Source organism: Gorilla gorilla, chromosome 18 (assembly GCF_029281585.2).
Source record: "Gorilla gorilla gorilla isolate KB3781 chromosome 18, NHGRI_mGorGor1-v2.1_pri, whole genome shotgun sequence".
NCBI lineage: Eukaryota > Metazoa > Chordata > Mammalia > Primates > Hominidae > Gorilla > Gorilla gorilla.
In genome coordinates, this window is record NC_073242.2 from 27,023,312 (window position 1) to 27,049,510 (window position 26,199).

The window sequence follows — 26,199 nt, forward strand, 5'->3', positions numbered from 1 at the left end:
CACACACAAGGGATCCAGGTTGCATATTCCTTATGAGAATCTAATTCCTGATGATTTGTGGTGGAACAGTTTCATCCCAAGACCATTACCATCCTGCGCTCCATCCCTTGCTGCCTGTGGAAAAATTGTCTTCCACAAAGCCAGTCCCTGGTGCCAAAAATGTTGGGGACTGCTGTGCTTTAGAATCTGCCATGAATCTGCAGCCTCTATTATATAGCTCCCTATAGACTTTGCTTCCTACCGTCTTACATTCTGCCTTATAGGCATTTGAGTTTGCAACCCTTGTTTTTGTTAGTATGCTATGCTGGTGACATTGACCAAATTGACCACACATTAATGATAAGCTTAGTTGGTGATGACCTCAATGGAATAATGTGACATAAGTACTGTGACAATACTTCTTGCATGTATCTGCAGGTGGAATTGTAAACCTGGTGGTCCGAGATGGTCTAACTCGATCTTCCTATGTATCTACTTATATTAATAGTGGTAGCATTTGAGGTGGTGATTCAGTGTTTCAATGCCTCTTCTCATGGCAACAACAAATGTTTTCCTTCTGAATCAGCATTAACCTAGATGTTACTGCAGATCAAAATTAGACTGTACATTTTCAACCACAGAAATATTGGGCAGTAAAAATTTTTCTTAATATTGATTGCCTACATAGGTTATGTCATTAGCATATGTTTATAGTTTTGTGATTTATGTGTGGCTGCTACTGAGCCAGAGGGGGTAAAGCAACAGCGTTTTCTCAGTTGTGTGAGCAGCATTACGTTATAATGAATAGGTAATATTAAATTGGGCTGATGAATCATATTACAGTAATCCAATATATCACTTGTAAAGTCCCTGAGGTTTACAGAAGGAAATTTTTTCTAATAACAAGAAGAGTGAGGCATGTGCTTTGGTCTTCATTTCCTAGTTATACACGACCCTGGGTAAGGAGCTCAACCTTTCTCTGCCAAAATTAAATGAGGATTAAATGAGATCATATATGTGAAGGTGTGAAGGACAGTGCCTGGCACATAGTGGGATCAATCAGTGTTAGTATCTCTAAAATAGAGATTGATTCTGAGGGTTCATAAAGCGGTAGAACCGATCTTAAGATTCCCAAATGATAGAATTGTTACTTATTTGCCTAAGTAGTAGTAGATTACTTAGTGTATGTCCAGGGGATCCTTTTTTTTTTTTAATAATTTTTATTTCTTTAAGACAGAGTCTCACTCTGTCCCCCAAGCTGAATACAGTGGCACCATTTTGGCTCACTGCAACCTCTATCTCTCTGGTTCAAGCAATTCTCCTGCCTCAGCCTCCTGAGTAGCTGGGATTACAGGTGTGCACCACCATGCCCGGATAATTTTTGTAGTTTTAGTAGAGGCAGGATTTTGCCACGTTGGCCAGGCTGGTCTTAAACTCCTGACCTCAGGTGATCCAGCTGCCTCAGCCTCCCAAAGTTCTGGGATTGCAGGCATGAGCCACTGGGCCTGGCCTTTTTTTGTGTGTGTGAGGCAGGATCTCACTCTGTTGCCCAAGCTGGAGTGCAGTGGCACTACCATGCCTCACTGAAGCTTTGAACTCACTGGCTAAAAAGATTCTCCCACCTCAGCCTCCTGAGTAGCTCCATGGGTATGCACCACCACACCCCGTTATTTTATTTTTTGAGAAGGAGTCTCGCTCTGTCACCCAGGCTGGAGTGCAGTGGCATGTTCTTGGCTCACTGCAACCTCCACCTCCCGGGTTCAAGCAATTCTCCTGCCTCAGCCTCCTGAGTAGCTGGGATTATAGGCGCATGCTATCTTGCCTGGCTAATTTTTTTGTATTTTTTAACTAGAGACAGGGCTTCACCATGTTAGCCAGGATGGTCTCAATCTCCTGACCTTGTGATCTGCCCACCTTGGCCTCCCAAAGTGCTGGGATTACAGATGTGAGCCACCATGCCCAGCCCTGGTATTTTATTATTTTTTTTTTGTAGAGATGAGGTCTTACTATGTGGCCCAGGCTGGTCTTACATTCCTGCACTCAAGTGATCCTCCGACCTTGACCTCCCGAAGTGTTGGGATTACAAGCATGAGCCACCTTGCCCAGTTCCCTTCTTAAATAGTTTAAAGGGGGAGAAGAAAGAAAAAGACTGATTTTCTTCCCTTCCACTACCAAGACAGGCAAAACACACCAGAACACTTTGCTTAGCATTTCTTTTCTAAAGTGACCAAAATTTATAATAGACACTTAAAATGTGTACTGGAATATATCCCAGTTATATCCCCAGTCTATAACTCAGCTATATGCAGCTCCTTTATCTTATTAATGCTATGAATCAGCAATAGTTTATGTTTTCATATCACCTGAGGCCATGCAATCCTCTTTTTTGGTTGTTGAAATAATTTCTATAACTATTTCACAATTTCAATTGCCAACATTAATTCAACAGTATCTAAGCTGTCTGTCCCAGACACTATGCTAGCCTTTGGAGATTTCCAAGGTGAATAAGATGAGGACCCGGCTATTTGCCTACGGTCTAGCAGACAGACCATTTTTTTAAATTTTTTGAGACTGAGTCTTGCTCTGTCACCCAGGCTGGAGTGCAGTGGTGCAATCTCAGCTTACTGCAAGCTCTGCCTCCCCAGTTCACGCCATTCTCCTGCCTCAGCCTACTGAGTAGCTGGGACTACAGGCACCCACCACCACACCTGGCTAATTTTTTGTATTTTTAGTAGAGACGCGGTTTCACTGTGTTGGCCAGGATGGTCTAGATCTTCTGACCTCGTGATCCGCTCGCCTTGGCCTCTCAAAGTGCTGGGATTACAGGCATGAGCCACTGCGCTTGGCCACCTTTTTTTTTTTTTTTTTTTTTTTTTTTGATAGGAGTCTCGCTCTGTCTCCCAGCCTGGAGTGCAGTGGCGCGATCGTGGCTCACTGCAACCTCTGCCTCCAGGGTTCAAGTGATTCTCCTGCTTCAGCCTCCTGAGTAGCTGCAACTTACAGGCGCGTGTCACCACACCCAGATAATTTCTGTATTTTTAGTAGAGACAGGGTTTCACCGCGTTGTCAGGCTGGTCTCGAAATCCTGACCTCAGGTGATCTATCCGCCTCAGCCTCCCAAAGTGCTGGGATTACAGGCATGAGCCACCGCACCTGGCCAGCAGACAGACTTCTAAGCAAATTACAGCTACCACTTTTTGTATGCTCAGTAACTGTAGATAAGGGTCTATGCCAAGCCCTTTACATCATGTGGTAATTGATATGGTGTAGTTGAATGGTTTCTACCATCGATTTCCTTACCTCCCCCACTTCCCAACAGCTCCCAGTTCCTTTTTGGGGATCTTCCCAGAAGATGACTTTACTTGGCTCAAGAGGTGGAGCACATGACAGATTAAGCCAATCAGGGCATTTCATGCCCCTTGCTACAGGGTTCAGAGACAATCATGTTATCTGCAGCTGCCCAATTAGAGTGAATCTCATAACCTTTGATGGAAAACCAGGACAAAGGCATATTCTCTCATTGTGTCATAGAGATGTTAATATAGATGTAAGGCCTAGGACTACCATAGCCATTTTTGTTACCATGTGAAAGACATGGAGACAAGAGGGTATCACTGAAAGAATCTCAGAGAAACCCTGATGATTTCATAACCTGTGATATAGCCTATGCCCAAAGCCTGCTCTGGGCTTTTCTGTTATAGGAGCTAGGAGATTCCCTTTATTTCTCAAACCACTGGGAATTAGGTTTTCTGTTACTTGAAGGAAAGCATCATAAAGGATACACAGGACCTTTTTTATAACACAGTAGATATTATTCTCATTTTATTTTTGTGTGTTTTGTTTTGTTTTTTAAGACAGAGTCTCGCCATCTCAGCTCACTGCAACCTCCACCTCCTGGGTTCAAGCGATTCTCGTGCCTCAGCCTCTTGAGTAGCTGGGCCTATAGGAGCGTACCGCCATGCTGAGCTAATTTTTGTATTTTTAGTAGAGACAGGGTTTTGCCATGTTGGCCAGGCTGGTCTCGAACCCCTGGCCTCAATGGATCCAGCCACTTTGGCCTCCCAAAGTGCTGGGATTATAGGTGTAAGCCACCACACTCAGCTGATTCATTTATTTTCATTTTTTTTGCCATACAAACCAACAACTTGCAAACTCCCATTATAAACATTTCCAGAAATTTATGGGGTACAGGTACAATTTTGTTGCATGCATAGATTTCATACTGGAGAAGTCAGAGCTTTTAGGCTGTCCATCACCTAAATGACGTGTATTGTACTGAATAAGTAACTTCTCATCATCCACCCACCTCCCACACCCTAACCCTTCTCAATCTCCATCATCTATCATTCCACACTCTACATTTCTGTGAACACATTCTTTAGCTTCCACTTATGAGTGAGAACATGCAATATTTGTCTTTCTGTGTCTGGCTGGTTTAAGATAATGGCTTCCAGTTCTGTCCATATTGCTGCAAAGGACATGGTTTCATTCTTTTAATGGTTGAATAGTATTCTATTGCGTATATGTATCACATTTTCTTTATCCACTCATCTGAAGATGGACACTTAGATTGAGTCCACATCTTTGCTATAGTGCATTCACTCTCATTGTTATAGCTGAGAAAACAAAGGTCCTTGCCCTTTGCCACTAAGCCAATACATGGCAGAGTCAGGTTGATTTCCAAACCCACATTCTTATGATCATGCTTCTAGTAACTCCAGTGCAGTTTAAGAGGTATATCAAAGATATGGTAGTGACAGCCAGGCATAGTGGCAGGCACCTGTAATCCCAGCTACTTGGGAGACAGAAGAATCACTTGCACCGGGGAGGTGGAGGTTGCAGTGAACCAAGATCGTGCCACTGCACTCCAGCCTAGTCAACGTAGCGAGACTCCATCTCAACATAAATAAACAACTAAATAAAAAAAAGGGATACAATAGTGACATAAAGGAATGATCAGCTTGTGTGTGTGTGTGTGTGTGTGTGTGTGTCTGGTGGCCATGGAGATATTCCAGGGCACCAGACATGGACAAAAGTATGAAGTGAGGGGCTCATGGTATATGCTAAATAAATGTTTCTATTTTATTTTCCTTTGTGCTTCTGAGAAATTTGCTGTGCTAGGGAATCTTAGTGGGAGGTTCCAAATACCTCTAATGGGTCCTTAAAAGTAACACAGGGGACTGAGAGTTACTTTCAAAAAGCTAGTATTTTAAAACAGGTTGTGCAGATGAATTCAGACTTTTGTTTATTTGAGACAGTGTCTCATTCTGTTGCTCAGGCTGGAGTGAGGCAGTACAATTATAGTTCACTGTAGTCTTGACCTGCTAGGCTCAAGCAATCCTCCTACCTCAGTCTCTGGAGTAGCTGGGACTACAGGCCTCCACACCTGGATAATTTTTTTTTTTTTTTTTTTTTTTTTTTTTTTGTAGAGACAGAGTTTCACCATATAGCCCAGGCTGGTCTTGAATTCCTGGCCTCAGGCAGTCCTCCTGCCTTGGCCTCTGAGCCACTGTGCCTGGCCCAGACAGGCCTAGACTTCTTTTCCATGGATGAGATCTTTGTCAACTCAGTGTGGCTATCTCACGCTGCTTTGTCAACAAGTTCTTTTTTTTTTTTTTTTTTTAATGAGACAGAGTCTTACTCTGTTACCAAGGCTGCAGTGCAGTGGTTCAATCTCGGCTCACTGCAATCCCTGCCTCCTGGGTTCAGGCAATTCTCCTGCCTCAGCCTCCTGAGTAGCTGGGATTATGGGTGCCCACTACCACACCCGGTGGTACATAATAATAATTTTTCTATTTTTAGTAGAGACAGGGTTTTGCTATGTTGGCCAGGATGGTCTCGAACTCCTGGCCTCAAGTGATCCGCCCTACGTGGCCATCCAAAGTGCTGGAATTACAAGTGTGAGCCACCGCGCCTGGCCACATTCTATCATTTTTATATTTGTTTAGTCCATCCTGTCTTTGATTCCACTGCCATTGCTTATTTCAGATCATTGCTGTTTCTCATGGAGACCCTTGATACTCAGAGTGTGGTCCATGGATCAGAGTCTCAACATCACCTGGGAACATCTAGGAATCTTAGATACCCACCTCAGACTCTCTGGATTAGAATGTGCATTTTAACACACTGAAATTTGACAAGCACTAATAAATTTTTTCACTAGAGTCTTCCAATGATCTCCCGACTCTAGTTTGGTTTTGTTTTTTCAGAGATAGGGTCTCTCTCTCTCTCTCTCTCTCTCTCACCCAGTTGAGAGTGCAGTGGTGCACTCCATAGCTCACTACAGCCTTCAGCTCCTGAGCTCAAGTGATCCTCTTGCCTCAGCCTTCTGAATAGCTAGGATTACACATGCATGCCATTACATGCAGCTACGTTTCTACTTTTTGTAGAGACAGGGTCTCACTATGTTTTCCAGGCTGGTCTCGAACTCCTGGCCTCAAGGGATCATTCCACCTTGGCCTCCCAAAGTGCTGAGATTAGAGGCATGAACCACTGCACTGGGCCCCTGCCTCTAGTTTTTTTGTTTGTTTGTTTGTTTTGAGACAGCGTCTCACTCTATCACAAAGTCTAGAGTGCAGTGGCGCAATCTTGGCTCACTGCAAACTCTGCCTCCGGGGTTCAAGCAATTCTCCTGCCTCAGCCTCCTAAGTAGCTGTTCCAAGCATTTTGAGAGGCGGAGGTGGGCAGATCGCTTCAGCCCAGGAGTTCAAGACCAGCCTGGACAACATGGCGAAACCCATCTCCACCAAAAATACAAAAAATTAGCTGGGTGTGGTGGTGCACCTCAGTGGTCCCAGCTATACAAGAGGCTGAGGTGGAAGGATCACTTGAGCCCAGGGGCGGAGGTTGCAGTGAGCCGAGATCCTGCAGCTGTGCTCCAGCCTGGGTAACAGAGCGAGACCGTGAACATTAAATAAAAATGGATTGTCTAGGGGAGAGAGAAGTTGAGACCAAAATAGTTCAATGCTAGTAGAGAGTAAGGGACAGAGTATAGGTTAATAAATTTAGATTTACCTAGGTAGTATCAGCCAGATTTGTAGGTCAAAGTACAAATTTACGGCCAGGCACCGTCCCAGCACTTTGGGAAGGTGAGGCGGGTGGATCACTTGAGGTCAGGACTTCAAGACCAGCCTGGCCAACATGGTGAAACCCTGTCTCTAGTAAAAATACAAAACGAAATTAGCCAGGTGTGGTGGCGCTGCTTGTAGTCCCAGCTACTAGGGATGCTGAGGAAGGAGAATTGCTTGAACCCAGGAGGTGGAGGTTGCAGTGAGCTGAGATCGTGCCACTGCACTCCAGCCTGGGCCACAGAGTGAGACTGTCTCAAAAACAACAACAACAAAAACAAAGTACAAATTTACTGGTTTCAATGACTAGCTCAAACAAAGGTGTCATCAGCTGTCATAGGAAATACACAAGATAGGATCTGGAGGAAGATATTAAATTTGAAGTGCTTCTGGGATGTCTAGTCTAGTGGTGCTGCCCAACAGAGAGTTGTATAGACACATCTGGAAATATAAGTTCGTAAACTTTTAGCATGTCTTTACTCACTTTACTGTTTAGTTTAGGTGAACCTTTTTCCAGAGGGTAACTCCCCTGCATAGATGATGGTAAAAAACTGTAGAGACTAAGGTTGGGGTTATAAATACACAGTAAATATAGGTAGAATGCAAGGAATTTTTTTTTTTTTTTTTTTGGAGAGACACGATCTCACCAAGTTGCCCAGCCTGGCCTTGAACTCCTGGGCTCAAGCAATCTTCATGCCTTGACCTTCCACAGTGCTGGGATTACAGGCATGGGGTACCACCTCCGGCCACATGCAAGGATTTTATTTCCTGGATGGAGCAGCATTTTGGAGCATCCAGAAATATCAGCCCTGTATGCAAGGGGATGCTGTTGAATCAATTCCACATGAAATAGACAAGGCATACTAGCAGTTATGTTAGGATGTTATTATTTGAGCCATACACAGATCAGGGGGCACTTTAGAATTTTTCTTCTGCTTACTCAGTTCATTCATACGTTCAACAAGCATTGGCTGGGTATCTACCACGTGCCTTTCAATATTTCAGCTCTGATGATTTGAAAGTAAATAGAACATATTTCTACTTCATGGGTATCCTCATGTAAATATGTGATTTATAAATGAGTTGTATTACTCACGCACATTTCTTTTCTTTTCTTTTCTTTTTTTTTTTTTTTTTTGAGACAGAGTCTCACTCTGTTGCCCAGGCTGCAGTGGTGTGATCTCGGCTCACTGCAACCTCTGCCTCCCAGGCTCAAGTGATTCTCATGCCTCAGCCTCCCAAGTAGCTGAGTAGCTGGGATTACAGGCACACGCCACTACGCCTTGCTAATTTTTGTATTTTTAGTAGAGATGGGATTTCACCATGTTGGCCAGGCTGATCTCAAACTCCTGGCCTCAAGTGATTTACCTGCCTCGGCCTCTCAAAGTGCTAGGATTACAGGCATAAGCCACCATACCCAGCCCTCACACACACTTCTGGTGAGTATAACTTGGCATGACACTTTTGAAGGATGGCTTGATAATATAAAATGCCTTTAAAAATGTGCATATCCTTTGATTCAGCAATTTCACATCAAGGAATTTTTCCCAAAAGAATAAGATATCTACAAAGCTTTAACTGCAAGACTGCTTCTCATATTTTGCTGATAATCTCGAGAATTTAGGAATAACCTGTTTGTCCCCAGAACCGAGGAGATTGGTTATATAAATTATTCTATAGATAGCAGGAAACCAGTGGATGATTTTCTTTTTAATTTTTTTTTTTTTTCAGAGACAGGTTCTTGTTCTGTAGCCCAGGCTGGAGTGCAGTGGTGTGGTGATCACAGCTCATTGTAACCTTGAACTCCTAAGCTCAAGCGATCCTCCCACCTCAGCCTCCCAATGGAGGTTTTTAAGCAGGAGAGTGGCATTGGATGTGTGTGTGTGTGTATCTAATTTTAGAAGTCATGTGGAGAATGGTTTTCAGCAGGGAGAAAAAAAACCCAGAAAAGATGTTTTTTGCCACAGTGTAGGTCAGAGATGATGCAAAATTGAGCTAACTTAGGCAGTAGGAATGAGGAGGAGAATCAGATTTGGGAGCTATTTCCAAAATAGAGTCAATAGGATTTGTTGACTGACTGTGGCAGAGAGTGTTGGGATGTTGCAGAATAAGGTACCAAGGATACACTGAGATTTCCAACTCGGATGGAGCAGGTATGGGGGCTGATATAGTGAATCTGACTTTGAATATGATCAGGTTGAGGTTATAAATCCCTCTTCATGGGCATTGCCGTGGTGGTTTCTTGAAACACCTTTGAGAGGTGATGTGGGATGTGGCGAAGTGTTTAGGCTTTGAGACTGGCTGGCTGAGTTTGAATGCTGGTTCTGCCATGTGTTAGCAAGTAATTTACTTACCCAAACTCTCTGAGCTACAGCCCCTGTCTCACAGGATACTACAGCATAGAATGAAGAAGGATAAATCTGGTACAGTGCCCAGCACATAGTAACCACGCAATAAACATCAGCTTTAAAAAAACAGACAATGCGGGTTGGGCACAGTGGCTCACGCCTGTTATCCCAGCACTTTGGGAGGCCGAGGCAGGCGGATCACAAAGTCAAGAGATCGAGACTATCCTGGCTAACTCAGTGAAACCCCGTCTCTACTAAAAATACAAAAATTAGCTGGGCATGGTGGTGCATACCTGTAATCCCAACTACTGGGGAGGCTGAGGCAGGACAATCGCTTGAATCTGGGAGGCAGAGATTCCAGTGAGCTGAGATAATGCCACTACACTCTGACCTGGCGACAAAGTGAGAAAGCGAGACTCCCTCTCAAACAAAAAACAGTCAATGCTGCCTGTAATCCCAGTATTTTAGGAGGCTGAGGTGAGTAGATTGGGCTGAGGTTGGGAATTCAAGACCAGCCTGGCCAAAAGGTGAAACCCTATCTCTACCAATAATATGAAAAATTAACCAGGCGTGGTGGTTCATGCCTGTAACCCCAGCTACTTGGGAGGCTGAGGCAGGAGAATCGTTTGAACCTGGGAGGCGGAGGTTGCACTGAGCCGAGATTGCGCCATCGCACTCCAGCCTGGGGGACAGATTGAGACTCCATCAAAAAGAGAAAAGAAAACCACAAAAAAACTCAGACAATTCTATAATAGAGGGAGAATACGCATGTAACCCAGGGATTTTTCTCAGATACCCTCCCCACTCTCAAATAGCATGTGCTCTAAGCTCCCATGGTAAAAGCTTCATGCCCCTGCAAAACTCACACACCTGATCCCACTCCTCAAGCACTTCATGGAGAAGCAGCAGCTCCCAGCTCTATAACAGATAGGGGATTTCAGGTCCTAAGTCTTGAGAGCAAATATTTCCTCAACTTCTTTTCTCTCTCTCAAGCCTCCTTTAAGAGCAATACATACTATGCTTTCTGGAACTCTATTCTATCTTCCAAACCCATTTATATCTTTTACGATTTTTTTTTCCCCAAGATTGCTGGATATTTTCTATTTTTTTTCTGGAGACAGTCTCGCTCTGTTGCCCAGGCTAGAGTTCAGTGGTGCGATCTCGGCTCACTGCAACCTCCACCTCCCGGGAGGAACTGCCAGCCCATCTTCCAAAGAGGTTGCAACATTGTATATTCATGGTATGAGAGATCTAATTTTTCTACTCAATGTCATTTTAATGGTGTGGTTTTTTTGTTTTGTTTTGTTTGAGACAGGATTTCACTGTCACTCAGGCTGGAGGGCAGTGATCCAGTCATAGCTCACTGCAGCCTCAACCTCCTGGGTTCAAGTAAGCCTCCCACCCCAGCCCCCTGAGTTGCTGGGACCACAGGCACATGCCACCACGCCCGGCTAATTTTTTAATTATCACTTGTATAGACGGGATCTCCCTATGTTGCCCAAGCTGGTCTTGAACTCCTGGGCTCAAGCAATCCTTTTGCCTCAATCTCCCAAAGTGTTAGTGAGAGGTGAAGCCCGCTGGATTTCCTGTATGGAGTGGGGACTTGGAGAACTTTTCTGTCTAGCTAAAGGTTTGTAAACGCACCAATCTGCACTATGTAAAAACGCACCAATCAGCAGGACATGGGCAGGGACAAATAAGGGAATAAAAGCTGGCCACCCCCAACCAGCAGCGGCAACCTGCTTGGGTCCCCTTCAACGCTGCGGATGCTTTGTTCTTTCGCTCTTCACAATAAATCTTGCTGCTGCTCAGTCTTTGGGTCTGCACCACCTTTGTGAGCAATAACACTCACTGTGAAGGTCTGCAGCTTCACTCCTGAAGTCAGCGAGACCGTGAACCCACCGGAAGGAAAAAACTCCAGACACATCTGAACATCTGAGGAAACAAACTCCGGACACACCATCTTTAAGAACTGTAACACTCACTGCGAGGGTCCACAGCTTCATTCTTTAAGTCAGAGAGACCAAGAACCCACCAGAAGGAATACATTCCAGATACATTAGGATTACAGGTCAATGTCATTTTAATAGGTTTTTGGTTTTGATTTGGAGACTTCATTTGGTAAATTCTCAAAGAGTCAGCACTCAAAATATCAGCTAACACATTGCTTCAACCCAAGAAGGATGATGATCATGATGATGATACTAACTTGTACTGAGGACCTCCTATGGGCTGCCATACTTTATCTCATTTAATCATAATAGTCCTCTGGGGCTGGGTGTGGTGGTTCACGCCTATAATCCCAACACTTTGGGAGGCCTAGTCAGGCGGATCACCTGAGGTCAGGAGTTCCAGACCAGCCTGGCCAAAATGGTGAAACCTTGTCTCTACTAAAAATACAAAAATTAGCCGGGCCTGGTGATGTGCGCCTATAATCCCAGCTACTCAGGAGGCTGAGACAGGAGAATCACTTGAACCTGGGAGGTGGAGGTTGCAGTGAGCCAAGATCACACTACTACACTCCAGGCTGGGCAACAGAGTGGGACTCCATGTCAAAAGAAGAAGAAGAATAGTCCTCACCACTACACTCTAGCCTGGGCAACAGAGTGAGACTCCATGTCAAAAGAATAATAATAATAATAATAATAATAATAATAATAGTCCTCACCACTACAGCCTGGGCAACAGAGTGAGACTCCACATCAAAATAATAATAATAATAGTCCTCAGAATAGATAATAATGTCATTAGCATTTGAAAGAAAGTGAAGATTAAATAAATTAAGGGACACAACACACAGAGTCACACAGCCAGCAGGTGGCAGAGTCAGGGCTCAAACTCAGATCCTCTGGATTGCACGGCCCGCATTTTTGAAAACCATGCGATTCTCATAAGCTCAGTGTCATGGACATTTGAAATTCTTAACATGCTGGGTGAAGTATCAAATTACCAGGATGAGATTGCATTATTTTTCCTTTCAATCAACCAAAATGACAGTTATAAAAGTGTCTTGCACTGGCCCCTGCTGCCTTGGCTCTTTATAATCACCCAGGATCCCTCCAAGTCCTTGGCATTCCCAGCAAAGCCGAGGCACTGAGCCAGGACAAACAGCCAGGGCTCAGGGGTGGGGGCGGCGAGGGGGTGAAGGGGAGGGTGTGGGGGGGTGTTGCTGCTTAATACTTCCATGCAGATGGTGACTTCAGCCAGTTACTGAACTTGAGGCATTATCACCCTATGCTAATGCAAACAGACAGGGTTCTGGGCACTGTGGTGGCAGGGACAGTTTGTCCTCTAGGATTGTGAAATTGTATTACACACTTTTAGAAATGAAATTTATTCATTTTTGAATTCTAAAACAATATGGGCTCAATATAGATGGTTGGAAAATTCATAAAATTAAAAAAAAATCTTTCCCAAATTTCAACCCTAGAAACAACCATTGTTAATATTCTCTTGTATTTACTGCTAGTCATTTTATTTTTCATACATTAAAACCATTATTTATTGCTGGGCGCGGTGGCTCACGCCTGTAATCCCAGCACTTTGGGAGGCTGAGGTGGGCGGATCACGAGGTCAGGAGATCAAGACCATCCTGGCTAACACGGTGAAACCCCGTCTCTACTAAAAATGCAAAAAATTAGCCGGGCGTGGTAGCGGGTGCCTGTAGACCCAGCTACTCGGGAGGCTGAGGCAGGAGAATGGTGTGAACCCGAGAGGCGGAGCTTGCAGTGAGCCAATATAGCACCACTGCACTCCAGCCTAGGCGACAGAGCAAGACTCCGTCTCAAAAAAAAAAAACCACCATTATTTATTTATATTTTAGAGACAGAGACTCACTCTGTAGCCCAGGCAGGAGTGCAGTGACACGATCAGAGCTCACTCACTGCAGTCTCAACCTCCTGGGCGCAAGCAATCCTCTCACCTCAACCTCCCGAGTAGCTGGGACTATAAGTGTATGCCACAACAGCTGGCTAATTTTTTTTTTTTTTTTTTTTTTGGTAGAGACAGGGTCTTGCTGTATTCCTCAGGCTGGTCTTGAACTCCTGGCCTCAGGCAATCCTCCTGCCTCGGCCTCCCAAAGTGCTGGGATTACAGGTGTGAGCCACTGCACCTAGCCTGATTTCTTTTCTGATTATAAAAGTAATACAGGCCGGGCTTGGTGGCTCATGCCTGTAATCCCAGCACTTTGGGAGGCCAAGGTGGGCAGATCACTTGAGGTCAAGAGTTTGAGACGAGCCTGGCCAACATGGTGAAACCTCATCTCTACTAAAAATGCAAACATTAGCTGGGTGTGGTGGTGGGCACCTACACTCCCACCTACTTAGGAGGCTGAAGTGGGAGGATTGCTTGAACCTGGCAGGTGGAGGTTACAATAAGCCAAGATCAAGATCGTGCCACTATACTCCAGGGTGGGCAACAGAGTGAGACTCTGTCTCAAATAAATAAAAGTAATACGTATACTTTGTAGAAACATTGGAGAATACAAACAAAACATTTATTATCATGACATACATAGGTAGTCACTATCAATATTTTGGTATATGACATTTTAGTGTTTTTTCACCCTGGATGTGTATACATGTTTGTATATATGTAAACAGGTAAAATTGGAATCACAGTAGCCGGGTGTGGTAGCCCATGCCTGTAATCCCAGCTCTTTGGGAGGCAGAGGCAAGAGAATCACCTGAGGCCAGAAGGTCAAGACCCACCTGGGCAACAAGGCAAAAACTACATTTCCACTAAAAATACAAAAATTAGTTGGGCAAGGTGTTGCATACCCGTAGTCCCAGCTACTAAGGAGGCCTGGGTGGGAGGATTGCTTGAGCCCGGGAGGTGAGCAGTGAGCCGACATCACACCACAGCACGGTAGCCTGGGTGACAGAGCGAGACTCTGTCTCAAAAAAAAAAAAAAAATGGAATCACAGTATTTTTAAATTTCTACCATTATCATTCTATAAAATATGATTGAGATTACAGTGTGCACTTGATCTTAGCCAAAAGATCCAGAACAACAGCTCACACTTTATATTACAATTTGTATTCTACTTTTCCTGATATTTTGATTAAATTGTGCTATGTTTTCCCTATGACATTTCCCTATTACATTTCTTTGTAAACATCATTTTAAATAAGTGTACAGTGTTACATTGCAGGCATACCGTAAGTTTAGCCATTTCCCTTTTGTAAGATACTGACCCTTTTCTAATTTTTTCTACAGTTTACATAAATTGTAAAAAAAATATATTGTGTGAATGTATTTTTAGTAATTCAGATATTCCTTCGGGTAGATTTCCATGAGTTGAATTTTTAGATCCAATAGATGTATTTTTTCTTTTTTAAATTATAAAATATTTTAATGTAGAGATAATTACATGACAAAGATCCCTAAATGCACCAACCGTCTTTTAAGGGATACACACCCTTTTATTTATATATTATGTCTGTAAGATTCATCCATTTTGTTGGTAGTAATTTGTTTTTTTTGTTCGTTTTTTTTTTTTGTGAGACAGGGTTTCACTCTGTGGCCCAGGCTGGAGTGCAGTGGCATGATCACGGCTCACTGCAGCCTGAACCTCCCACGCTCAAGTGATCCTCCTGCCTCAGCCTCCTGAGTAGCTAAGACTACAGGCACACACCACCCATGCCTGGCTAATTTTTGTATTTTTTGTAGAGAAGGGATTTTGCCATGTTGCCCAGGCTGGTCTCGAACTCCTGGGCTCAAGCGATTTGCCCACCTCAGCCTCCTCAAGTGCTAGGATTACAGGTGTGAGCCATTGTGCCTGGCCAGTAGTTTGGTCTTTTTCGTTGCTGTGCAGATTCAGTTGTATGAATATAGCATAATTTTTGTCCATTCTATTGTTGATAGACATTTGAGTTGTTTTCATTTCTTGTCATTATGAGTAAAGCTCTTAACATTGGTGGACACAAGTATGTATTTCTCTTAGGGATATATCCAGGAATAGAATTGCTGCCAGACAGAAAAATATATATATATTTGTAGCTTTAGAAGGTATTGCCAGTCTTTTTTTATTTCTTTCTTTTTTATTTTGAGACAGTCTCACTCTGTCGCCCATGCTGGAATGCAGTGGCGCAATCTCAGTTCACTGCAATCTTTGCCTCCCGGGTTCAAGCGATTCTCCTGCCTCAGTCTCCTGAGTAGCTGGGATTACGGGCATGTGCCATCACGCCTGGCTAATTTTTGAATTTTTTTAGCACAGACGAGGTTTTGCCATGTTGGGCTGGTCTTGAACCCCTGACATCAGGTGATCCACCCACCTCAGCCTCCTAAAGTGATAGGATTACAGGAGAGTCACCACGCCCAGCCATTATCTCTCATCTTCTAAAGTGGTAGTACCATTTTATACTCCGAACAGCAATAAATTGTAGTTACATTCTTACTAACTGCTAACTCATTTATTTACTAGCATCTGGACTAACATTTGGTATTGCCAGTCTTTTTAATTTTAGTCATTCTGGTAAGGGTGTAGTGCCCACCAGCCATCTCCAACAGATTTTAACATATATGCTTCAGATCTCTTTTAAGAAATATAAATTTAAATATTCATTAGTGAATCTAGTAAGGGATGTGTGGGCGTGTGTATATATATATTGTATATATACACACACATATACACATACAAGAAAATAACATACATATTATATAAAATAACGTATATATGCACATACTGTATATATACACACACAAATTATATATATATGTGTGTGTGTGTGTGTGTGTGTGTGTGTATTTTGGAGACAGGGTCTCACTCTGTCATCTAGGTTGGAGTAGAGTGGTGTGGTCTTGCCTCACTGTAGCCTCGACCTCCCAGGCCCAAGCAGTCCTCCTACCTCAGCCTCCTGAGTATCTGGAATTATAGGTGTGTGCCACCACACCTGGTTAATGTTTTAATTTTTGTAGAGATGGAAAACTGCTTTGTTGCCCAGGCTGGTCTCGAACTCCTGAGCTCAAGGATTCCTCCCACCTTAGCCTCCCAAAGTGCTGGGATTATAGGCATGAGCCACCGCACCTGGCCAAGGTCTGTATTTTTCCTATTGTACTAATCTTGCAACTTTTCTGTAGATTTAAAAATTTTCAAAATACTGTAAATAGTTTAAAAATATATAAATTTTAGATATAGCTGAAACTAACTACTTACCCTTTCCCAGCCTCCCAAAGTAATTACTATCCTGAATGTAATGTTTATTTATTTATTTTTTTTTTTGAGACAGCGTCTCACTGTCACTGAGGATGGAGTGCAGTGTCATGATCTCAGTTCACTGCAACCCCCGTCCCACGGGTTCAAGTGATTCTCCTGCCTCAACCTCCTGAGTAGCTGGAATTACAGGTGTGCGCCACCAGGCCCGGCTAATTTTTTTTTTTTTTTTTTTTTGTATTTTTAGTAGAGACAGGGTTTCACCATGTTGGCCAGGCTGGTCTCGAACTCCTGACCTCAGACTAACCGCCCACCTCAGCCTCCCAAAGTGCTGGGATTACAGGCATGAGCCACTGTGCCTGGCCTGGTACAACTAATTTTAAAAGCAGGTTGACACTCTAGTCCAACTGGCAGATGTGCATACCCCATGCCATTGTAATTTTTTCCCCTAGAAAAACTCCTATTCAGTCGTACAGGGAAATGAGTATAAAAACATTTGCTGCTGCCATGTTTGTAATTGTGGACAGTTGGGAATAATCTTTATACCTCATCAATGAAAAAATAGACCAATTATGGTTCATTCATGTAGAATACTATACAGTAGACTATGAACCAGAGTTACATGAATCAGAATTCGTATTTCTCAAAAGCATAATGTGGGCCGGGCACGGTGGCTCACGCCTGTAATCCTAGCACTTTGGCAGGCTGAGGCAGGTGGATCACTTGAGCCCAGGAATTCAAGACCAGCCTGAGCAACACAGTGAAAACCTGTCTCTATCTTTTTAAAAGGAAGAAAAGCATATTGTGGAACAACAACAGAAAAAAGCAACTTGCAGAATTATAAACTATGATATCATTTGTATAAATTATAAGAAAATGTTAAATAGCGCTATTATATATAATTTGTAGAGTTATACATATATACTTGAGAACAATAAACATTACATTCATGCAGCCAGGCACAGTGGCTCATTCCTGTAGTCTCAGCACTTTGGGAGACCAAGGCAGGCAGATCACTTGAGGTCAGGAGTTCGAGACCAGCCTGGCCAACATGGTGAAACCACATCTCCATTAAAAATACAAAAAATTAGCTGGGCATGGTGGCACGCCTGTAGTTGCAGCTACTCAGGAGCTTGAACCCAGGAGGTGGAGGTTTCAGTGAGCCAAGACTATGCCACTGCACTCCAGCCTGGGTGACAGAGAGAAAAAAACAGTTGTACCAATTTATACTCCCACTAGCATTAGATAAAAGTTCAAATTATGCCAGGCATAGTGTCTCACATCTGTAACCCCAGCATTTTTGGACTCTGTGTCAAAAAAAAATCCACATCTTTTACAACACATTATTGTTAGATTTTTTAGTTTTTGCCTATCGGATGATATATTCTTATTTACATTTTCATTTTCCTTATTACTAAGGGGGTTGAGCAGCTTCTCACATTAGGCCTTCCTCCTCTGCCCACATGACATGACTATTCATATTCTTTCCGTTTCCTACTGGGAAATCATTTTCTTTTTTTCGTTTCTTTTCTTTTTTTGAGACGGAGTTTTCCTCTTGTTGCCCAGGCTGGAGTGCAATGGCATGATCTCGGATCACTGCAACCTCTGCCTCCCAGGTTCAAGCGATTCTCCTGCCTCAGCCTCCCGAGTAGCTGGAATTACAGGCCTGCGCCATCACAGCTGGCTAATTTTTGTATTTTCAGTAAAGATGGGGTTTCACCATGTTGGCCAGGCTAGTCTCGAACTCCTGGCCTCAAGTGATCCACCCACCTCGGCCTCCCAAAGTGCTGGGATTACAGGCATGAGCCATCGTGCCCAGGCACTGCCATGGTGTTTTTTGTTTGTTTGTTTGTTTTTAAAGATAAACCTCTGGGGTTTCTGGAAAGTAAAGCCCCATGCTCCAAACAGCTCTGCTATACCTGTGTGCAAAATATTTTCATCTCTCTCTCTCTCTCCCCAAAGTGCATGCAAACACATATGGAACTGACATAGGCATCCACTGTCCCACTTCAAATTAAACAGACGCACACGACAGATATTCTCACAGAAAAGCAGTCAGCCAAGCCCAGAACCCATAGATCTAGGTCCACACTCACGCCTCTGCATGCTCCCCAGAAAGACCGATGCATCGCCCGCAGATAGAGACGGGCTCACCAATCCCACTCAAAACCCGCAGCCCGCTTACAGCTCGCAAGCCGCCCACAGTGCCAGCCCCATGCCAAGCATCACTAGGGGCTCTAGAATAGGCAGGGGCCTTGTTCTCACTTCCTTTGTGTTGGTTTTATTTTAGTTGTTTTGTTTGTTGTTTTTCTTAGAGTTATCACCTGCCCCTCTGTCTCCCTACCCAGCCCCCAAGCCTCCCCACCAAGCCTCCACTGCGCATGTGCCGTGCATCCCTGCCCCTTCTGGGTACCCGTAGGCGCTCCCGGGCGCTGGCGGCGGCGGCAGAGATGGAGCCGCGTCACGGGCGCCCGGCCCGTTAAAACGCTGCTGGCTGGAGCCACCTCCCTCCCTGCAGCCCGCAGCGGGAATGGAGTAAAGGGAGACCCGTCGACCTGGCCACGGGGATCAGCGATGGAATTAAAGCAATCTTTGTCCACCCATCTGGAAGCCGAGGAGCCTCTGAGGCGCTATGGGGCGGTGGAGGAGACGGCTTGGAAAACGGAGGGACTGGGGAGAAGTGAGTACTGGGGCGGTGGGGCGGTGGGGCGGTGGGGCGGGGGGCCGGGGACAGCTGGGGATCCGTGCGCCTGAGCGGGTGGTCGCGGGAGCGCGAGGAACGCCAGCAGTGGACCCAGGGAGGCGCCCCCGCAGCGGGGCTGGCAGCGCAGGGGGATACGCAGCTCTGCGCAGCGACGCGCTCTCCCCGCGAACAAAAGAGGGGGACCCTCCGGGCTGAGCCTCACTGGGAGGGTTGGGAGATGGCCAGGCAGCTAAGGCAGGAGCCTGGGCTCGACTTAGGAGTCCTGGATCCGTCAGCTCGCAGCTGGTCCTGTGAAGTCGGGTCTCTCCCACAGCCCAGGGAGGAGGATCCTCTCTCCGCCTGGGATGCGCCAGGGCGCTGGAGACGCAGGACCGTCCTGGAAAGCGCCCACGTCCCTGGAGAGAGGGGAGTGTCTGCTGGTTTTCCGCTTGCTTTCCTACCCCCTGCGTGAGGTTTCGGAGTGCACCTGAAATTCCCAGCTTTTCCTCCCCCGCCTTCCTTGGGTCGGGGTGGGAGGCTTGGGGCGGCAAAAGGGTCAAAAGGCACACACCGTTCTCTTTTCTCTCTTGACTCAGTTAAAGTCTGCTCGGATACAACTCTAGAAGGCAGTTTCGAAATAGACCGGCTGTATTTATTTATTGGTTCTCTCTGCGGTGTTTGGATGTCAACATTTCTAAGTAAACGAAGATTTTTGTTTTTCATTAATAGGATACAATAGTTGAAACTCCTGCCCTCAAAGTGTAGAGGCAGCGTCAGGGGCTCCAGGGTCACTGGAGGTCCCTGCAAACCCAGGGGCTCCCCAAAGCCGCTGCTCTCACATGGCTTGCCCACCAGGCTGGGAAGGAGAGGTCCTTCTCAGGGACCCGGCAGCTTCCTGCCTCGGCTCTGGGTCACTGCTCCGCGCTCTGCCCCAGCACGGATCTCTGAGCGATGTAGGGCTAAAGTATTGTGAATGTGATCTTATTCTGTCCTCACCTGGTGGAAAATTGTGTGTGCGCGCTTTCTTTCTCTATACCTGTAATTATGGATGTAGAAAATCTTCCTAGAAGGGCTCAACTGTGTTCTGATTGTGACGGGTTGAAGTTGAAATCACAATCCAATGTCTTAGTGGTTCATCTGCTAGGATGGATGTCATAGCACTGCCAACCTCTTTCCTTTTCTTTTTTTTTTCTCCCTTTTTAACCTTGATCTTTCTTTCTAGTTCATCCTTTCAAGACCCAATGACTTGGTGCTTTGGCATAACATCAGGGCGTCAGGGCTGAGGGTCTCTGTTTCTTTCCTTAATTTTTAAGTGCACATAGTGGGTGTCCATATTTATGGGATACATGAGATATTTTGATACAGGCATACAATGTGTAATAATCACATCAGGGTAAACGGGGTATCCATCACCTCAAGAATTTATCCTTTTTTTTGTGTTACAAACAATCCAATTACACTCCTTTTTTAAAAAAGCCCAGCTGTGTGACTAATTATACTCTTTTAGTTTAGCCTTTTTTTTTTTTTTTTTTTGAGACGGAGTTTCGCTCTTGTTGCCCAGACTGGAGTGCAATGACACAATCTCGGCTCACTGCGACCTCCACTTCCTGGGTTCAAGCGATTCTCCTGCCTCAGCCTCCAGAGTAGCTGAGATTACAGGTGCTCGCCACCATGCCTGGCTAACTTTTGTATTTTTAGTAGAGATGTGGTTTCACCATGTTGGCCAGGCTGGTCCCGAACTCCTGACCTCAGGTGATCGGCCTGCCCTGGCCTCCCAAAGTGCCGGGATTACAGGTGTGAGCCACCCCACCTGCCCTCTTTTAGTTATTTTTAAATGTACAATAAATTGTTGACCGTAGTCATTGTGTTGTGCTATCAGATACTAGATCTTATTCATTCTATCTACCTATATTTTTGTACCCATTAACCATCTCTGTGTCCCCCCCTCCCAATACCCTTCCCAGCCTCTGGTAACCATCATTCTACTCTGTATCTCCATGAGGGTCTCTGTTTCTTACAAGCTCAAAATAATCTCAACAATGGCTGCCTTTTATTGCTAGATGACCATGTGCTGAGAACTCTAAATGCATCATTTCATTTAGTCCCCGCAACAACCTCCTGCAGTACTAAGATTTATAAATTTAAATCTTGCCTAGATTTAAAAAAAATTTTAAAATAAAAATTTTAAAACAAAACATTTTAAAATAAAAAATTTAAATATAAATTTAAAATCTTGCATAGATTAAAAAAAAAACAAAACTGGGACTTGTTAGGTGATCTGACAGTTAAGTGGCAGAACCAGGATTTGAACCCCGGTCTGTTGGACCCCAGAGCCTGCTTTTAACATGAAGGTTTATTGCTTTCATGGTTTCAGAAAACTTCCTAAGTCTATTGAGATAGTCACGGAACATGCTCAGTGATTTTATAATTATGTGGCAGCCCTGTTGCTCTCTGAAGCTCACAGAGGCCTTAAAAAAATGCTGGGTCCACACAGAATGGAAGCTGTTCACACGAGTGCTGCTTTGAATCCTCACTCTGTGCCTTGCTGGCTATGTGACTTTAGGAGTATTGCTAAGCCTCACTCTGCCTTCATTTTCTGAAAATAGAGATTATGTCTTTATTGTGTATACTAAATAAGATGACACATATAGTACTCAAGGTTAAGTGCTCAATACGTATTGTTCACTTCCATTCAGTTACTGCACAACATTTATAGACAGAACCTGCTTTTACTCTTTGCAAGGAATTATGTAAATATTGGTCAATTCTTCAGTAATGCCCTTGTAGCTTTTTATATCTTAACATTTTATGAGAAAAAATTTGAAACATGCAGGAAAATTGCAGCAAGCACCCAATTTACAGCAGTTTCAATCCTGAAATTTTTGTACTTCTGGGTCCTATGGAGCACACTGTTAAAAGTCAGGTATAAGGCCAGGCGCAGTGGCTCATGCCTGTAATCCCAGCACTTTGGGAGGCCGAGGCGGACGGATCACAAGGTCAGGAGATCAAGACCATCCTGGCTAACACGGTGAAACCCCATCTATACTAAAAATACAAAAAATTAGCTGGGTGTGGCAGTGGGCATCTATTGTCCCAGCTGCCGGGGAGGCTGACGCAGGAGAATGGCGTGAACCCGGGAGGCAGAGCTTGCAGTGAGCCGAGATTGCACCACTGCACTCCAGCCTGGGTGACAGAGTGAGACTCCCTCTCAAAAAAAAAAAAAGTCTGGTATAAAGTCCTTCTTACCCTCTGTTTCAAACCATCAAAGACTCAGTCTTGCTTCCTAGTCAAAGGCAAGAGGAACAGCTCCTGATCTGTACTTGTGTGGATCCTCAAATCTGGTTTTTCTTTTCTTTTTTGAGATGGAGTCTCACTCTGTCCCCCAGGCTGGAGTGCAGTGGCATGATCTCAGCTCACTGCAACCTCCGCCTCCCAGGTTCAAGCCATTCTCCTGCCTCAGCCTCCCAAGTAGCTGGGACTACAGGCGCCTGCCACCATGCTCAGCTAATATTTGTAGTTTTAGTAGAGAGGGGTTTTCACTATGTTGGCCAGGCTGGTCTTGAACTCCTGACCTTAGGTCACCCACCTCAGCCTTCCAAAGTGCTGGGATTACAGGCATGAGCCACCACACCTGGCAAAACCTGAAATTCTTAAAACGTGGATCCAGAGTCTAACTTTTGAAACTTGAATCTGGCAAGTTTTATTTTCTAGACTCTTTTTTTTTTTTTTTTTGAGACAGGGTCTTGCTCTGTCGCCCAGGCTGGAGTGCAGTGGCACAATCAGCTCACTGCAACATCCGCCTCCCAGGTTCAAGCAATTCTCCCGCCTCAGCCTCCCGAGTAGCTGGGATTACAGGCATGCACCACCACGTCCGGCTAATTTTTGTATTTTTAGTAGAGATGGGGTTTCACCATGTTGGCCAGGCTGGTCTCGAACTCCTGGCCTCAAGTGATCTGCCCTCCTTGGCCTCCCAAAGTGCCGTGATTACAGGTGTGAGCTACCATGCCTGGGCCTGTTTTCTAGATGCGTGTTTGCACGCAGGGGGTGTTTGATTAAACCTTTTTTGGAACACTCTTTCAACTCTCAGGGTATCTATGGATCCATTCCATAAAGCCTGGGCCCTCCATTTATTTATTAATGAAGTGTGAAAATTAGTACTTTTGTTTCTATGGCATGACAGTTGCCAAGCCAATGTTGTAACACATGAAATGCTGGAGAAAAGAAGAGGCCCCTTAAAAAGAAGGCATGCTCTGTTTAACTTCCACACATTTTTAAATATTTTATGTTAAACACTGAGTAGGTGTAAATTAAACAGAATTGAAGAGGGGAGGGAGACTGCAGAACTGGTCTTTTTTAGTTAAGATTGTGTTGACTGCTATTTTAAATTTCAACTATAGTTTTTAGATAAAAGATATGTAATGTGCTATATCAGAGTAGCAAAGAAGGAACGTTTTGAAGTTAGGCTGAATGAGTTCAAACCAGCCTCATTCAGCTGTCACTTGGTAGATTTGTGACCCTGGGAAAATTGCTCAAGGTCTCTGTGTGTCAGTTGCCTCATCTGTGAAATGGGGATAATTGTAGTAATGCGCACTTCGGACTCTTGGAAGATTAGATGAGATATGTATATAATGCATTTAGCACAGGGCCTCACATGCTGAAAGCGCTCAATCAAGGCTGAATGGTTGTCATAGGAGGACAGAAGGGGATGGCCCCAGCAATATTTGCAGAGGTTATCCCAAGCTCACCAGTTACAGCTTTCATTGCTTCCATTTCTTAGTAAATTCTGGTTAATGATTCTGTACATCCTGCCTTCCTCGTGGGAACATGTGGAGAAAGGCTTCTGCACCCTTACAAACCATCTAGTATTTTCTCCTTTGAGAAAGGTTCAAAGTAATTGCTCCCAGCCACCTTCAACAGCGTTTTTCCACTAGCAGGGAGGTTTTTTCCCCGCTCAGCTGGAAAATGTATAGTGGCATTTCAGCGTGGTTAGATATATAAAAATACTGCTTTCAACCAAGTGTAATTAATTGAGGGAGACATGCAGACAAGGTGCCTTTTGAAAAAGCGCAGAGCTTTTCAGAAACACAGTTGTCTCTGTTGTGGCCATTTCTTGATAGATTTGAATGTGTCTTAAAGGATGATCAAGATTTTGGACAGGCGAAGTGGAGGAGTTGGGGGTGGGAGAGGGGAATGCCAGGAGAGGTAATAGCATCAACTGGCTGGGTGTGGTGGCTCATGCCTGTAATCCCAGCACTTTGGGAGGCTGAGGTGGGCGGATCGCTTGAGGTCAGCAGTTCGAGGCCAGCCGTCCCAACATGGTGAAACCCTATTTGTATTAAAAATACAAAAATTAGCCAGGCGTGGTGATGGGCGCCTATAATCCCAGCTACTAGGGAGGCTGAGGTGAGAGAATTGCTTGTACTCAGGAGGCAGAGGTTGCAGTGAGCCGAGATTGGACCGCTGCATTCCAGCCTGGGTGACAGAGCAAGACTTCATCTCAAAAAAAAAAAAAAAAAAAAAAAAAAAAATCAACACAGACATAGTGCTGGAAATAAATGCTCTATGAGTAGGAGATTGGAATGAAGTAGAAAGCTCAAACTGCAATCTTTCCATAAGCCCAGGGGAGATGACTATTATTTAAAAGTTCAAAGTTGTGTACTGACTAACAGGCAGATCGTTAAACTGGCCAGCGTTTCAGGTTTCATAAACAGTGTGGAGACTGAAATAATGCAAATTGCTGGCAATCTATATAATAGATTCTTGGGGAAAGGTTTGAACTATCTTCTGTTTGGTTACATATGCTCATTTTATTATTTTATTTTGGTTTTGCATCATTTCTTTTTTTCTGATTCTAGAAGTAATACATGTACTTTATAAAAAATTTGAATTCATCTGAAATATGAAAATAAAAAGTAAAAAACGACCATCATTTGCTCCCCAGATCCCATTTATTCACTCCGTAAATAGGTACTGAGTGCCTTACAAGTGCCAGGCAGTGTTCTAGGGGCTGCAGGTACAGTCTTGAGATTTCTCGACAAAGTCCCTGCCCACATAAATATTCTATTTAGGGGAAGTTAAGACCTGGGTTGAGAGTGAAGGTGTCAAATATTACATAAGCAAACAAGTAAGATGGTTTAGGTCATAGTAAATGTTTCATGGGCATTAATAGGGAAGGGGTACTTTTCATTTGGTGTTCAGGAAACGCTTCTCTAAGGAGGTGACATTTTGCTGTATAAATAGCAGGAATCCAGGCAGTAAACGTAAAGGCCTTGTGCTAGAGGAAGAGACAGAAGGCCAGGGTGGCTGGAACCCAGTGAGTCAGGGTGAAGGGCAGATGAATCAGAGGGAAGCCAGACTAGGTAGGGCCTTTTAGGTTGTGATTAAAACAAACAAACAAAAAGTCTGAAATTTATTCTCATTGCAGGAGAAACTGCTGAAAAATTTTAATCAAGGGACTAACATGAACTGTTATTTTTTTGAGGTTTTTTGTTTTTGAGACAGGGTCTCGCTTGTCACCCAGGATAGAGTGCTGTGGTGAGATCTCGGATCACTGCAGCTTCAACCTCCTGGGCTCAATGGATTCTCCCGCCTCAGCCTCCTGAGTAGCTGGAACTACAAGTTCGCATGCCTCTAGAGCCCATTAAAAAAAAAAAAATTAAGACAGAGTCTCGTTCTCTTGCCCAGGCTGGAGTGCAGTGGTGTGATCTTGGCTTGCTACAACCTCTGCCTCCTGGGTCCGAGCGATTCTTCTGCCTCCCAAGTAGCTGGGATTACAGGTGCCCACCACCATGCCTGGTTAATTTTTGTATTTTTAGTAGAGATGGGGTTTTTCCATGTTGGTCAGGCTGGTCTCGAACTCTTGACCTCAAGTGATCCACCTGCCTCAGCCTCCCAAAATGCTGGGATTACAGCCATGAGCCACGATGCCCAGCAGCCCTGTTAGTTTTTGAATTTTTGGTAGAGATGGG

The 26,199-nt window shown here is 44.4% G+C and overlaps 2 protein-coding genes across 2 annotated transcripts in view; both read left to right on the forward strand.

The window, feature by feature from the left end:
- The window catches only part of LOC101125551 (mpv17-like protein), a 133,801-nt gene that overhangs the window by 12,455 nt on the left and 95,147 nt on the right, over positions 1 to 26,199 (forward strand). Inside the window, exon 3 of the mRNA XM_055365557.2 lies at positions 18,864 to 19,228. Coding sequence (XP_055221532.1) covers positions 18,864 to 19,031 — 168 coding nt within the window. The 3' untranslated portion in view covers positions 19,032 to 19,228. The remainder of the gene's footprint in view (positions 1 to 18,863; positions 19,229 to 26,199) is intronic.
- The window catches only part of LOC129523519 (bifunctional peptidase and arginyl-hydroxylase JMJD5), a 133,070-nt gene continuing 125,983 nt past the window's right edge, over positions 19,113 to 26,199 (forward strand). The window contains exon 1 of the mRNA XM_055365546.2: positions 19,113 to 19,228. The gene's annotated coding sequence lies outside the window, so the exon portion shown is untranslated. The remainder of the gene's footprint in view (positions 19,229 to 26,199) is intronic.